The sequence below is a fragment of the Oxyura jamaicensis genome, chromosome 8 (genome assembly GCF_011077185.1).
Source record: "Oxyura jamaicensis isolate SHBP4307 breed ruddy duck chromosome 8, BPBGC_Ojam_1.0, whole genome shotgun sequence".
NCBI classification, from domain to species: domain Eukaryota; kingdom Metazoa; phylum Chordata; class Aves; order Anseriformes; family Anatidae; genus Oxyura; species Oxyura jamaicensis.
In genome coordinates this window covers 20,386,136-20,398,666 of record NC_048900.1, presented here as the reverse complement: position 1 = coordinate 20,398,666, position 12,531 = coordinate 20,386,136, and the positions used below count along the sequence as shown (strand labels likewise).

The 12,531-nt window shown below is 38.7% G+C and overlaps 1 protein-coding gene across 4 annotated transcripts in view; it reads left to right on the top strand.

Moving 5' to 3' along the window:
• The window catches only part of ST6GALNAC3 (ST6 N-acetylgalactosaminide alpha-2,6-sialyltransferase 3), a 228,180-nt gene that overhangs the window by 102,671 nt on the left and 112,978 nt on the right, over positions 1–12,531 (top strand). For all 4 annotated transcript variants that reach the window (XM_035332981.1, XM_035332980.1, XM_035332982.1 and 1 more), the window contains exon 2: positions 11,800–11,994. In XM_035332981.1, coding sequence (XP_035188872.1) covers positions 11,800–11,994 — 195 coding nt within the window. The remainder of the gene's footprint in view (positions 1–11,799; positions 11,995–12,531) is intronic.

Below are 12,531 nucleotides of genomic sequence, written 5' to 3'. Positions count from 1 at the left end.
TAAAAAGGGGGCCACGTACTGGTCTGCAGAGGGAATGAAACTGTTTCCAAAAAGAGAGAGGAGATGAATCCTTCTTTTCATCATGTTAAATATGGGAGGAGAGATGATGCCCTGAGGGGGAATTTAGGATGGAATTAGTCGTAAGGACAGAGGTATATACATAAATGGAAAGTAGGTAGGGAAAACATGAGAAGATTCTTAAAAACAGTTATGGAAAAATAAACTGGCAGGAAGGCTGTGGAGTTAAACAGGAAGCTGGGGCAAAGCTGCAGAAAAACTGTGGGTTTAAAGAATTTAATATGGAAATACCATAAAATAAATGAAAGAGTATTTGAAAGCAGTAGTATTGAATAGCAAGAAGTCGCTGAAGCAGACGCTCTCTCTAGCACTAGAAAATGGGAAGCAAACTCTGAATTTTGTAAGATTAGGGGGTCTGAGAGTGGTCAGAGGGAATGACATTAGATGTTGTGGCACTCAGTGAGGCAAAAACTTTCAGGCAAGAGAAATGGAGTAAGAGCAGCTGAAACTTGACTTGTGGCATTTGTGGTGAGTGCTGAATGACCAAGAATGCACAAGTGAAAATACCAGGATTTTGTGTCTTGGAACATTTACATCTGAAGTTCTGTCTTAGAGTCAAAAAAGTTGCTGGAGTCACAGCAGACCTAGGGTTTGAACTGATTAAATCTATTTCCTAGCACTGCGGGCTTGGTTATGTGTACAAAGGCAGGGAAATCACAAAGAAATACTTTGTTCCCATACTGTTTTTGATTTTGTGAAGTATATAAAAAAAAAGATCTAATGATAAAGGAAGTGCATCATTAATTTTGGCATCTAAAGCCAAATGAGAAATGATCAGCTGATTAGTGATGTGCCTTTTGTTCCTTAACTTCTCCAGTAGTGTGTGAATGTCACATTATGTAACATTTGCAATGAATAAATCTGGAAATGAAATAAGTTAAGATGGATCTTTGTATTCCTCCCCTGACTAGTGGACAACTTGTCCCATTAATCTGTATAGCAGTCTTAAATTAAACAAACAGCATTATTTGTGGAGATTTATGGCTGAAAGACTGAGAGGCTCGCTGAGGAAATCTTGGGCTACTTTATTTCTGAGCGCTGTGGGATAATTGTCATGACGTACAGTGATTGGAGCAGATCATAAAATACTCCCGTAACTTGTAACGACCGTGCGAAATGCTACAAACCCAAACATTTTGAGCAAGGACACAGATGCAGAGGAAGGTGGTTGGGACATGTGGCCACAGGGCTCTGTCCTGTCCTGATTAATTCTGCTGTCTGTAACTGCAGTTTAAGCAGCACTGGGGTAAAGCCAGAGGTACAAACTGATTGCTGTTACCTAAGTAAAAACATCGTACCCTGGTGGTGTCAGGGCACTTCTACAAACTGAAGCTAAGGAACAGAGCAGAGGTGACTTGCCTGAGGGCAGGCCGTGGAACCAGAGCCACCTGGGTCCGTCACACAGTAGAGGCGCCTCCTTTGTGTTGTGAGCCCATCTCGTCTCCTGGAGAACAGCCCACAGGTTGTACTGGGCACCGTTGCCACTGTCATTTTCATTTACAAGCATACAAAAATTAAGCTCAGTTTGAATGATTTTTTTTATTGCTTTTGTTTGTTTCTTGCATGCAAATAAGGAAAATGTGGATGAAGCAAGCTGAGGAGTTTGGGATCATGTCTGACATCCCCTCCATATTTCATGAGCTAGAGGATGAAAAATCGTTAGGCGCATGTTTGTGTCACAGTTCCATCAAAATGGACAGCGTGTGTCAGCAAAATGTTCAGGATCACCTCTGGTATGCTTGCCAGATGTGCTTTCTTTTAGGAAAGCCATGAATGGGATGTGTTTGTCTTTTCATATCTAGCACTCCTAGTTTTTAGTATAGCTTCGTATCCAAACCTATTTCTTATCTAAGCTTTATTAGACAGAGATTGATATTCTTCTGTAAGAATTTTCCATAGGGTTTTCCTTGTGCATGTGCTAGTTCAAAGTTGCATTTTCATATGAAATACATAAGGCTTTTCAAAGCAAAAGGAAAGGCACCAAAAGCCTGGATCCGTTCAATGACACTTGCAGATTAAAATAAAAGGGTAATATATATCCATTGTATCAAAATGCTAACTCAGTGAATTTTTATCTGCTTTAAAAATGTAAATCTTAGATTTGATTAGATTATCTCTGGAGTAATCTATACCAAATAAATCTGTCTTCCTTTCATGTGATTTGTCAGTGTTTATAATAGGTCTGTAGACACAGCTTTCACCATTATTTTCTAGGCAATAAATGCAGTCATGCAGAAAAGCCACCCATAAATGTCAGAAAACAGAAATATTTTGTTGCATTCCAAGGGCTTTGAAGGTCAAGTTCAATTCAGTTAGCTCACCCAGCATGAGAGGAGTAAGATATGATGATGGAATGTGTGTTTGGGTAGGATGTATACGTTACCGTCCCTGTTCTATTCTATCAGGATAACAGATCAGAGAGAGATTAAACTTTACTGCTTAGAGGAATTTCTTTTGGAAAACTATCAATTTTTATGATTTCCTCTAGCTCCTATTGAGATGCTCTGAAGAAATAATGAATCCAAAGAATTTATAGCTTTTAGTACAATGGAGATCGGCTGATTGTGGCTTTTGGGTGCTATTCCACTGCGAGTACACCATTAAACTGGGTGTATTCACAAAATATGTCTCAGATCATGGATTTTATGGTAAATGTGAAATAGTGTTTTGCTTCTTTCTGATGAAAACAATTCCCACAAATTATTTTCCTAACTCCTAGAAGGGAGAGGTCAGCACGGAAGGCAAAGATTGTCCACTGTGGATTTGTCGCTGGGTTTCAGAACAGCCAAGGAGGCTGCTCTGCAATGTCCCGCCAGGTCTTGCTGTGAGCTTAGTGCTGCCTTCTTTTTTTCTTTTTAAAACAAAGTGAAGACACGATCAATAAGACTCATAATTAAGTTGAGGCCACTACCTTGATCCGTGCTTTTATTGAGTTTCAGTACCCTGATGTAAGCAGCTCCCTAGTCAGCTGAGGAATGTGTCGTCAACTTCTGAGCGGTACCGGAGCAGCCATCCCGGCCTCTATAACGCTGCATATTCCTTGAAGTTTGGAGAGTCTCTCTTGTGGCAGCTTCTGATATCCTCTTGCTCATGCTTTCCAAGGATGAATAATGAACCGACTCCTGCAAGGAGAAGGAATGCAATTGTACCCAACAGGCAGGGAATTTTCTTTAAGTTCATGCTGATTTGAAGCATTTTCCTGTGATGGTATCAGGAGAAATGAGCTAAGCGAGGTCAGACCATGCCAGTACTTAAAAGGAAGATCTCTGCCAAAAATGTATAGGCCATTTGCCCATCTGGGTGAGTGCAGACACAGCATCGCTCCTTGCAGCCACTCCTACAAATGAATTTAAAATGGGGGCCTCCCTTCGATTTTTCACTTGGATCACAAACTTGTTGGGTCTGCCCGTGCATGCATGGTGTTTAACACAGTTGATCTGCATCTTATATGGAAAGCTTTGTGCTGTACTGCTGTGATAATAGTATTAATCTGCATTGCAACAAGGTACACAGGCAGTCTGAGGGTGCCTAACACAAGACTAAACTGAAAAATGACCACCTGCTACTGTTTTTCCTCCCATGCCTTTGAATAGCAGGTGCACTGTGGCTGAGAGAGCATTCAGAGCAAGTTTCCAAAAGTATCGACCTCGGTGTAGGATGAAGCTGATGTGAAGGGCCAGAGCAAGAGTCCTGCCAGGCAACAGGCTGGGCAAGATCTCTTTTGTCTTGCAGCGTTAGCTGGCCTTTGGAGGGAAACTGAGGCATGAGGCCAAGTTTTGTTAGCTTCAAGTCCAGCCTGGCAGCCGGGGATCTTTACATAGGATAATTAAATGGAGGAAGTTTGGGCTTGTCCAGATGGTGGTAGGCAATTACATTTCGCTTGTGTGAATTTCTGGTTATGCAATTTTTGCTCTGTAGCACAAACTTTCCCCTGCAGGTAGAAGTGAGCTGCAGGCAAGTGAAGGTTTCCAGCAAAAAGCATTTTCCTCACAGATGTGCAGCCGGAGAATATGGAGTTGGTACAACATTTTATTTACTCTAATTTCTTCTGCCTCCAGGCTTCTGTCATATGATTAATTTTATTTGTTTGATTTTTTTTTTCTTATCTAGAATTCAGTACTTCCAGAGGTTCCATCATGGTAGCGTGTGCTAAGCATATATGTACGTGATTAACGTCTGCTCCTCCTGCTGTGAACCACTGAGCATTTTACTGCTAGGAACAGAAATTGAATTTATCTCACTTTGATTTTATAAGCTAACACATTCTCTTTCCTGTAATTTTTTGAAACTAGAAATTGAGTATTTCTGATATTTCATATAAAATAATAAAGAAATGCAATAGGCTTTTAATAAGTATATCTTTTGCTATATAGAGAGATCTACATATCAGAGGTCTGCTGTTGTTTTTTCTTTTTTTTTTTTTTTTTTTTTGCTAAGGATCTTTCCTGATGCATCTGTAGGGCTTTCTGTTGTTGCCTTTCTTCCAGTTTATGTATTTTTGAGTCTATTTCTGGTTGAAAGAACCAACTTTCTGCATGGTGTTATTCATGAAAATGTTGGCAGCTACAGGGTGTCTGGCAGGATGCTTGTGAAAGCACTCAGTAATGGGCTCACTCTGAAGATGTTGCCTATCATGAATCTTCATCTGTTTCTACAGAGGAGAAAGAGAGGTCACCTCGGTGAGGTATACCTGGCAGGGGAAGAGTTAATACTCTGATATGGGTGGTTTTTCTTTGAACTTTTTCTCAGCAGGTGAAAAATAGCTACAATCAGGTGGTACTTCAAGAAGTAGTAGCAACCAACTGCCAGGTTGAAAGATCACAAATTCTTATACCAGCAGTTCTATTATAGGGAAACACACATCAGCCTGCGTGTCTGAGAGCTTGCCAAGCTATTGATAAGAAGAGCTGGGCAATAATGCAGTTTATTTATTTATTTTACACACACACACAGAAAAAACCACCAACCACCATTTGGGAGTGTACTGCAGATGCTTCTTTTTCTTTTCTCTCTTTAACACTGCTCTATCACGCAGAGGCTGCATTAGTATTTGTATGTTATGCACCTACAGCTGCTGATGAAGTCCACCATAGTTGTGAAGGACATTGATGAATCAGTAACAGCAATATTAGATTAAATATTCTTAACAGATCTTAAAGAATGAAAAATCAACAACCTTATTTAAAGTGTGCTTCTCTGCCATGGGTGTTTTAATGGGCCAGATCTTGTAAGCTACTGGACAGCTTTCAGTTAAGATGAAGTAAGATGAAGTAGCAGGCTGGCAGAAGGCATCCTTTGCTCCAAAGTTCAGGTTGCCTTGGCACTACTGTGACTTTCTGCTTGTGAAAATTTGAGCTGTGCTAAGGATGTGTTTGTGCCTTGTTGGGAGCAGGGGCTGTTGGCATTGGGTATCCTCGGTCAGAATTGGGCTACTGAGGGAAGCACAAATCCACCTTCAGGTAAGCAAGAAAAGAGCGTGAGAAACAATGGTCAAAGGATAAGAAGTCAAAACACTGGACAGGCTGCAATCACTTGGAGGGGTAAGAAGGTCTTCAGACAAAAAGAACTCCTCCTTGTCCAGCTTTCAGTTAAGGGGACGGGGGAATAGTGATACGGACCAATATCTGGAATCTAGCAACGCTTTGCAATACCAACAATCCTCCTGTATGTAAGCACAGAAAGCTTTTAATACAGACTGCTGCTGCTACATCAATTGGTTGGACAATAATTTGTCTGCTGATTCCTGTTTTTCTTTATTTAGTAGCTCAAGTCAAATGTGTTTTTACAGTGACATGGAAGCTCTCATTTGTCTTACCTCAGTGAGCCTGAGCACTATGTACAGATTTTTGGCTTTTAATGAATGAGATGTTTGAATATGTTTTATTTAGCTGTGGAAAACACTGTTGAGCTGTTATAAATCTAGCTACAACACCATTCATTCATCTGTGACTGAATTGAAAATATCACGGTGAAAACTGAATTATGTAACAAGTTCTCAACAACTGACAACAATAAAAGATGGATGGGAGCTGTGTTCTTGAAAGCTTTTCAGCAGCGTTAGCTATATAAAAGGCCGGAGCCCCCCCAAAAGGGGAGGCATGCAGAAAGTATTGGGTCTTCTGTTCATGCCTGCTCAAACGTCATAAGCCTTGAACGCAGTCCTGATTGAGGGTACATGCTTAGAAGAAACACTTCCCAGGCCATGCATACGAGCTGTATGTTTTTTCATCGTACCTTTTCTATCTAGTTTCATGTACACAGCATTTGTTGTTTCTGTAACACTGATATTCATTTCTGCTCTTATGCCTCTTCTTCCTGGCTGCTTACATTGAGGTTTCAGCAAAGGTGCCCTTTTCCAGAAAATATTAAAATTTTGCTTTAATCTTAATTTTCTGGGTTTTGAACTCAAACCAGATCTTACTTCTGATATAGCCCCCTACCTGCTTTGTTCTCTTCTCCTGAGAGAGAAAACATTGACAGCCCTCTCCCGTGGAGCCTTTGAACATATTCACATTAGCTTTCACTTCCGGAGGAGAAAAAAGTAAATCTTCATCTACCGATTTTATGCAAATGTTGTTTGATACATGTCTGTTTCTAAAAGGATGTTTGCTATCCAGTCTTGCTCCCTCTCTGAAAAGTTTCAGGCCCCCTGCCTGAGTCTCCCTCCAGCAGCCCTGTGAAAGGGAGGTTCAGGCCAGAAGGGATAGCTGGAAGGCATATTTATTTCCAGCACTGGTGAAATCAGAAGGTATGCTGAAGTAGTGTGCTGAAAGAATTTCATTTTATGCTCTGTTGTATCAGAAAGCAGTATTTGAAGAGGATGCTGAAGACAATAAAAGAGAAAATTAAATAAACTAGTTTTTCCATATAGTGGTCTACAAAATGAAACAAATTCAGTAAGTGTAACCATTATTGTTTTCAATTGGTATCGTACTTGAATAAAAAACCTGAAACCCTGCATCAGTCCCATAACAACAGTAGTTTAATGTGCAGAGATATTAAAAAAGTGATTGAGTTATTCACTATACCTGTAAATTTTACTGCATATTGTGTCATCTTAGATACTTAACACCCTCATGTAGCTCTTTACCTTTCATTTGTCCTTCCAAGCACAGTGTTATCATGTGTCCACGAAAATAACGGAGAAAATGAGTACTGAAAACGTCGATTTCTGAAAAAAAAGAAAAAAAAAAAAAAAGCTATTCTCAGTTACTGTTTGTGGCATGGAACTTTACTAGTTCCAGTGATTCTCCACTAGAGTCTTCCATAATATTATGTTCAACTTTGGCACTTAAAAAATTCAGGCAGAATTAATGGAAGTAATAATTCTGAGAGACAAAATTGTTCTAGAATAAAAGTTTAGGAGTAGATTTGTTGATTTTTTTTGTGATCTTGAGGAAGTTGCTTTCAGCATCAGTTTATGCATCTGTGAAATGGGTCTTTACTGTTAATCTCACTGGGATGGGGATTTACTATTGCTTACAAAGTGTTTTGACATTGTTTGCCACATAATACATCAGAAGTGGCAGAGAATTGCTGTTGGACTAGGAATCATAATAAAGATATTACTACATACCTCAGTAAAATTTACAACGTATGAAATTCTCTGCTTATGCTGAAAATATTGCCTTTCTACCTCCCTGCTAGACAACTGTATTCAACACAAAAAATGTATCAGGTCTTACTGAACTATAAAAAAGGGTCTCAGCTTTACACTTCATAACAGATTATGAAAGAGGGATGACTTAAACTCACTCAGACTGTCAAGTTCTTGCCAAACTGAAGCTAATGAATCACCCTGGCACTGGTAAATAGCCAAAACCAGATGTTATGAAGGTTATAAATAGTGATAGGAACCATGGTACCAAAAGACAGATATATATATACCCACAAAAATATTGTTGATGTTTTATTGCCACCAAGTTTTTCATGAAATCCTAACCAGCATACTGTTAGGACAGTCCTGGTTTTATCTCATTCCTTCTCCTAGCAATATAAATACAAATTTAAGCCTTAGAAGTGTGAATCATGCCTACTGGTTTCTGATTTTCATATACACACTAGACAGAGTCAGCCTGGCGTCAGAAGTAACCAAAACTGGGATTATGTTATTGTGGATATTGAATAAAAAGAGTTGAGAAGAAACGGCTTAGTTCTGATGTGCAATTTTTGCCCGTGGGGAGTGGCAGTACCTGTGTTCTGGTCTGAAATGTACCCACTTTAATCTTTTTTTTTTTTTTTTAACAACATTGAATGACCATGGTAGAAACAGCAAAACATCTACATTAAATTAGTTAGAAAAACATAAAGATTGGCTGAAATTTGAGATTTTTACAGAGGATGTTTTCATGTTAGAGAAAATTTCTTTTTTTAGGAGACAATTTGCATCCATGAGAAGTTAATTTTAAGAAGGAAAAAAGTTTTTTTTTCTTTGTACAGTGTCTAGTTCACATTAGTTTAGGTATCCCAAATGGAGTTACTTGTAAGTGTTTAAAATGTTGATGCAGAGAAGTTTGAGATGGATTAGAGTCTGGTATTCATCCATGTATATAGCTCCATGCTTCTCTGTCATGTTTAGTAGAGAATTCCTGGAAGCTCTAACGCTAACATTTATTATTATTTTTTTCAGAGGAAATGTGGCAAAATCTATTTGTCTGCAGGAAGGGAGATTTTACAGGAACTGCTTGATGATTAATAGTACCTGGTTTGTTTGTTCGCTTGTTTTGTTTTGTTTTCTTGAGTAGGTAAAGGAGGGAGGAATTTCAGGAGAAGCACTTCTTTTTAGAAGTGTCCTTTAGAGTACTCTTGGCCACAGAGCAGAGAGCAGACTGCCTTACTTGATCTTGAAGGAGGCTAAAATTATAAGTAGGAGCTTCGTAGTTTTAAAATATTTTTACAGTGAAATTTATAAAGCCAGTCAAATTCCAGTTTGCAGTAGTGCTTCCTTCAGAGAATGCATACTGTTAGATCTCATGCCTTTAATAAAATTCGCAGTCAAACTGAATCCTGAACACTCTCGACCTTTGTACAAGATGTTAGGCAGGTATTCTGTTTGCATATGCCACGATTTTTTTTATTTTTCCAAACAATGGGAACAGATGCCTCGGTTCCTTTCTGTTGTAAAAATTCCTTTCTCTCACTGTGCTGTTGTGGTTACTGCAGGTTCTTTCTAGCTAAGCAACGTACAGAAAAATCTTTGCTGTTTTCTTTTTCAAACAATATTTTCTTAAATGACAAAACAAAAGAAAGTCATACTTTCCTTTCTCCTGTTGCAGTGCATTTAAAGAGAAGGAATAAAAAAAGCGCGTGGCATCCTAATGAAGGCCCAAAGATCTGGCTACACAGTCTGACTTCTTCTTGGGGTGGAGGTTCTTTTGAAAAACTTCCTACGTGAAGAACGCAGAGCTGATCACAATCCTTTTCAAGTTCAGAACATCTCTGTGCAAAACAAAGAAAGTTAAAAAAAAAAAAAAAAAAGCATTTGACAAGCCAGGAACATAGAATATGTGGAAATCAGACAGTGGCCTCACATAGGGCAGGATCACTTTTTCCTGTCATGGACATTTTGACTGAAGCATGCCCATGCAGTGGAATGAGTATCTAAATTCCACTTTAAATATTTGCAATCTTTTAATTCAGATTTGCAATAAATAATATGACTAATCTATGCTCTTTTTCACTGCTTTACGATTATCACTTGTGCTGCACATCTTGGCTGCTCTTAACACTTACAAGGCCCTGATATATAGCTAAACATTTCTGTTTCCATCTGGCACAAAGAAAAGTGACACAGAAGTGCTCCCCAGCCAGTTTATTGCAATTTAATGTAAATCTGTTATAATGCAGCTGATGAAAAGTGCAGTGGCTTCCATGGATGCTGAGAGCTGTGATTGGGTTGTGGCTGTTACAGTGTCCTCTGGAGATTTGCTGGGTTTAATTTTACATTACACAGCCATTAGTTGACTGAGATTCCTCACTGAATCACATTGCCAAAATACTTCTCTTCATCATCCTCTCCCCTTTCTCCTCAGTGACCTCATTCACCCAGGTCTCCCATCTCAGTCTTTTGTTTCTTCTTTCTTATTAATTGCAGCTTCTGAATACCTCAGTACGGATAGAGCCGTGCAAGTGACACCCCACCACAAGGCACTATTTTCTCAACTCTTTAAGTGCAGTAATATCCCTGCAAATTTTCTGTGTGCTCTTTGTGATCCTCACTGTTTTTGGTGGCAAGATGCTGACCCAAAGCACGGCAGCAGTGCCTGCAGGCTCTGTGCGGGGGCACGTGAGCCTCCTGTGTCATGTTCAGTGGAACTTATGATTTACTTGTTTCATTGGATGCTTGCTGTGTAAATACCATTGTTTTTTCTGCTTGATGTTTTGAATTTTAGTATCTTCAAATGAACATCCAAAGAAGAAATTCTTTATATGGTGGAGTCAGAGCTCAGCTTTCATGCCTCCATTGCTATTGCAGCACCCGTGATCTCATTGCCTCCATGTACGAAAGCAGTCTTGAACATGTAAGGTGCTGGTTCCCACTAATTGGTGGTGTTTGTAGACAGGAATTACGGGGATCAGATTCTGCCACCCAGCATTGAGGGTTACACTTAGGTAGGCTCTTAGGTTTCAAATAAATAAATAAATAAATCTCTTTGTTATTGTTTAGAGTGACAGAATTAAATTCACTAGGATGACTGAACTGTAGCAAATTTGGTAAAGCTAGAATGTTGTTGAAGTACTGTAGAAAACACCTGTAAATGATCATTGCTCCATTCTTTCAGGGAGATTGGAAAAGATCACCTTTACAATTGAGTATCGTACCAAGAACCATTACATATGCCAACTAACCCTTCTTGTTCTTAAGTAGTTTTTCCAGAAGTAGTCGATTGCAATATTTTTAAAAATAGATGTTCCCATCATTTTTAGCTTATTTCTTTAAGTTTTTCTCCTGTAGACTGAGGAGTTACCCAGGGAAAAGGTTGGTATCTTTTGGTGGTCGTATTAACCAGTCCAGCCAACTGGATATGCTAGAGGTGGAAAGCAAAGGTTAAGTAGATACAGGCTTCAGATCTGGTACATTATTAACAACAGAGGTCATCTTGTCCAAGATACTAATGCCTTGGTAAATCTGTGAACCTGCATTAAGGCAGCAGGTTGTGCTGACTTCACCAACCATTCTAAAATATTTAAGATTAGAGTGTAAGTTCTATTGCACAGAGATTATTTAAAAATAGCACACAATAAAGAAAATCAGCAGTGATCTTCCTCTTCACAGTAGACTTTGTTTGGTGTGGATGCAAATGGCATTTTCACTTTGTATATTTATGTGTGCCTACAGCACTGATGGTTGTGCATAGAGGCTTTGCTGTGGATGTTTACAGAAAAAAAAATATCTTACTTCCAAATACAAATAAAATTTAAAAGTGGTAGATGTTTTTTGAAACTTTGTAAGAAATAAAATGCTGATAGTTTTAGAGCAAAGTCGATTCATTTCCTACCTGTTCTAAAAGAAACTCTCAATCCCCAAAATGCACATTTATTGAAGCAAAATGATCCAGTACACCTGTCTTCTTCTGTTCTTGCAGCAAGGTGACTGCCATGCAAAATAATTTTACAATAGCTTTCTAAACCATTTTTCCCTCATGCTATAATAGGAGATACATTTTTAAATTAAAGTTAACTATTAATTTTATTATTTTTTCTTTCTTCTTTTTATCACAGAGAAAGTCTGTTGTTGCTGTGAGTTTCATTGCAGCATTCCTCTGTCTGATCATCGTTCGTCTCACCAATGAAGTAACTTTCCCTTTGATTCTAAACTGCTTTGGACAAACCAGTGTCAAGTGGATACCATTTTCTAATGGCCAAAGGCAGCCTCTGAGGACTCACTATGGATATGTAAACGTGAAAACACAAGAGGTAAGGCCTCGTATCAAAAGTGCAGCAAAAAAGAAAAACTAAAACTCTCATCCCATGTAACTTTTCTACTGCCCAGTGTAAAGACTAAAGAAAGGAGTGTGTCTGAGCAAAGTGTCTTTTAAAAGTGTGCTGCCATTTAAAAGACCATTTAATTATTTTAATTTTTGTACTGGCTGCAGTGGATAGAAAAGTGAGCTGGGCTCAAAATCGTTCTTGGTTACAGTGAAGACCGTAACACAAGTTTTACACAAGCAAGGGAATTTTCCAAATGAATTTCCAACCTTCAGTTTGTACACAAGAAGTTGTCTTGTGTATGTTTGTGATAGAAGTCTTAGGACTTAATTTTGCCTAGTATACCAAGGTAAGAAGTCATTTATCTGTCTTCCTGTGTGCATAGAAGAAAAAGAGAATGATTTGTGATATGAATGTTTGTGAGTTTAGAAAAGGTATAGAGCTAGAGATTTAAAGGATTTTTCTGAAACTGGATATTTTCAGTCTATATTTTTAAAATGCTTTGGCCTCTAGCTGCCTTGCAAA